We start from the raw sequence: 1,124 nt of genomic DNA, 5'->3' as shown, positions 1-1,124 counted from the left end.
ATGACCACCACCTCCCCAGCCTCCGCCGTGACCACCTCCTCCGCCGTGACCACCTCCTCCCCCGCGGTTAGGGTGTACTGAATAAAATTAATAGCAACAATTTTGTTAGGGTAATGTAAATTGTTTATTACTAGGATTTTACAAAATTTTCAATTTAATCTTAGCAATTAAATTATAGAAGTAACTTTTTTATAACTTCTAAGATATAGGTCAACAACAAAAGCTAACATGCATGGGAATTAAATCATAGAGGTACATTTAAAAATACTTAAAAAAATTTGTACATAATTAAAACAATTTAAATATTTAAATATATAAATTAAAAATTATGAGCGAATTAAAGTCTGCTTTACTCTCTAGTTTAGATAGAGTGAATAATAATGATCATTTAGATTTTTCTAGTATATTAGTGTACTTGTCCATAAAATTATATAATTTAGCACGTTAATTTATAATAGTAAGAAAAGGGAAAGAAGTCAAAATAACATTTTTGGTGGTTAAATTAAAGTTAAAATAGCTTTTATGTACTTCATGATGAACTTAAAAGAGTAGTTTTGACTTTTGAGTTAATGGTGAAATCAATCATGCATGAAATAAAATAGGCGTGTAAAAAAAATTTATACATGTTACGTTTATGTTAAAAAGTAATTATTTAATACAAAATATATATTTTAAATAAATTATATAATATAACTAGTATATATATAATATTTTAAAAATTCATTTGCGAATTGTTATTTTACATATATACCTTGTTTCTCATCTTTGAATGGTTGATCAATTGCCACCACAGCAGAGATGAGCAACAATGTGCAAAACAAGCAGAAAAAGAAAAAGGGCTTGGTATTCATATTTGCCATTGTGATTAATTAAAAGATATGTAGTGAAAGTACATGAACTATACGTTTCTCCTCCGCACTATTTATAGTGATAAATGAAAAAGAAGATAAATCAAAGTGGTTGAAAAATTAAATGATAACCTTCCTTAAATACAACCTAAAACATTTATATTTCGATTGGGTTAAATTGCAATGAAATGAAGGGTCAACGAAGCTTATCAACACTACCGATTGAGCCATTCGATTTTAGAGCGTAAAATGTGAATAGTAGGACGCGTGGGAAAA

General features: G+C 28.0%; 1 protein-coding gene across 3 annotated transcripts in view; it reads right to left on the bottom strand.

Annotated features, from left to right (window-relative positions):
• The window catches only part of LOC107608424 (glycine-rich protein DOT1-like), a 2,127-nt gene that overhangs the window by 314 nt on the left and 689 nt on the right, over positions 1-1,124 (bottom strand). Inside the window, exons 1-2 of one of the 3 annotated variants that reach the window (XM_021107210.1) lie at positions 752-933; positions 1-77 (exon numbers count right to left, since the gene is read on the bottom strand). The exon at positions 1-77 is cut by the window's left edge and continues 314 nt beyond it. In XM_021107210.1, coding sequence (XP_020962869.1) covers positions 1-77; positions 752-860 — 186 coding nt within the window. In that variant the 5' untranslated portion in view covers positions 861-933. Of the gene's footprint in view, positions 78-751; positions 934-1,124 lie in introns of those variants that run through there. The other 2 variants (XM_021107211.1, XM_021107209.1) reach the window with 2 other exon arrangements.

Source organism: Arachis ipaensis, chromosome B07 (assembly GCF_000816755.2).
Source record: "Arachis ipaensis cultivar K30076 chromosome B07, Araip1.1, whole genome shotgun sequence".
Taxonomy (NCBI): Eukaryota; Viridiplantae; Streptophyta; class Magnoliopsida; order Fabales; family Fabaceae; genus Arachis; species Arachis ipaensis.
Note: the sequence above shows the minus strand (reverse complement) of the source record. Positions and strands in the feature narration are given on the sequence as shown.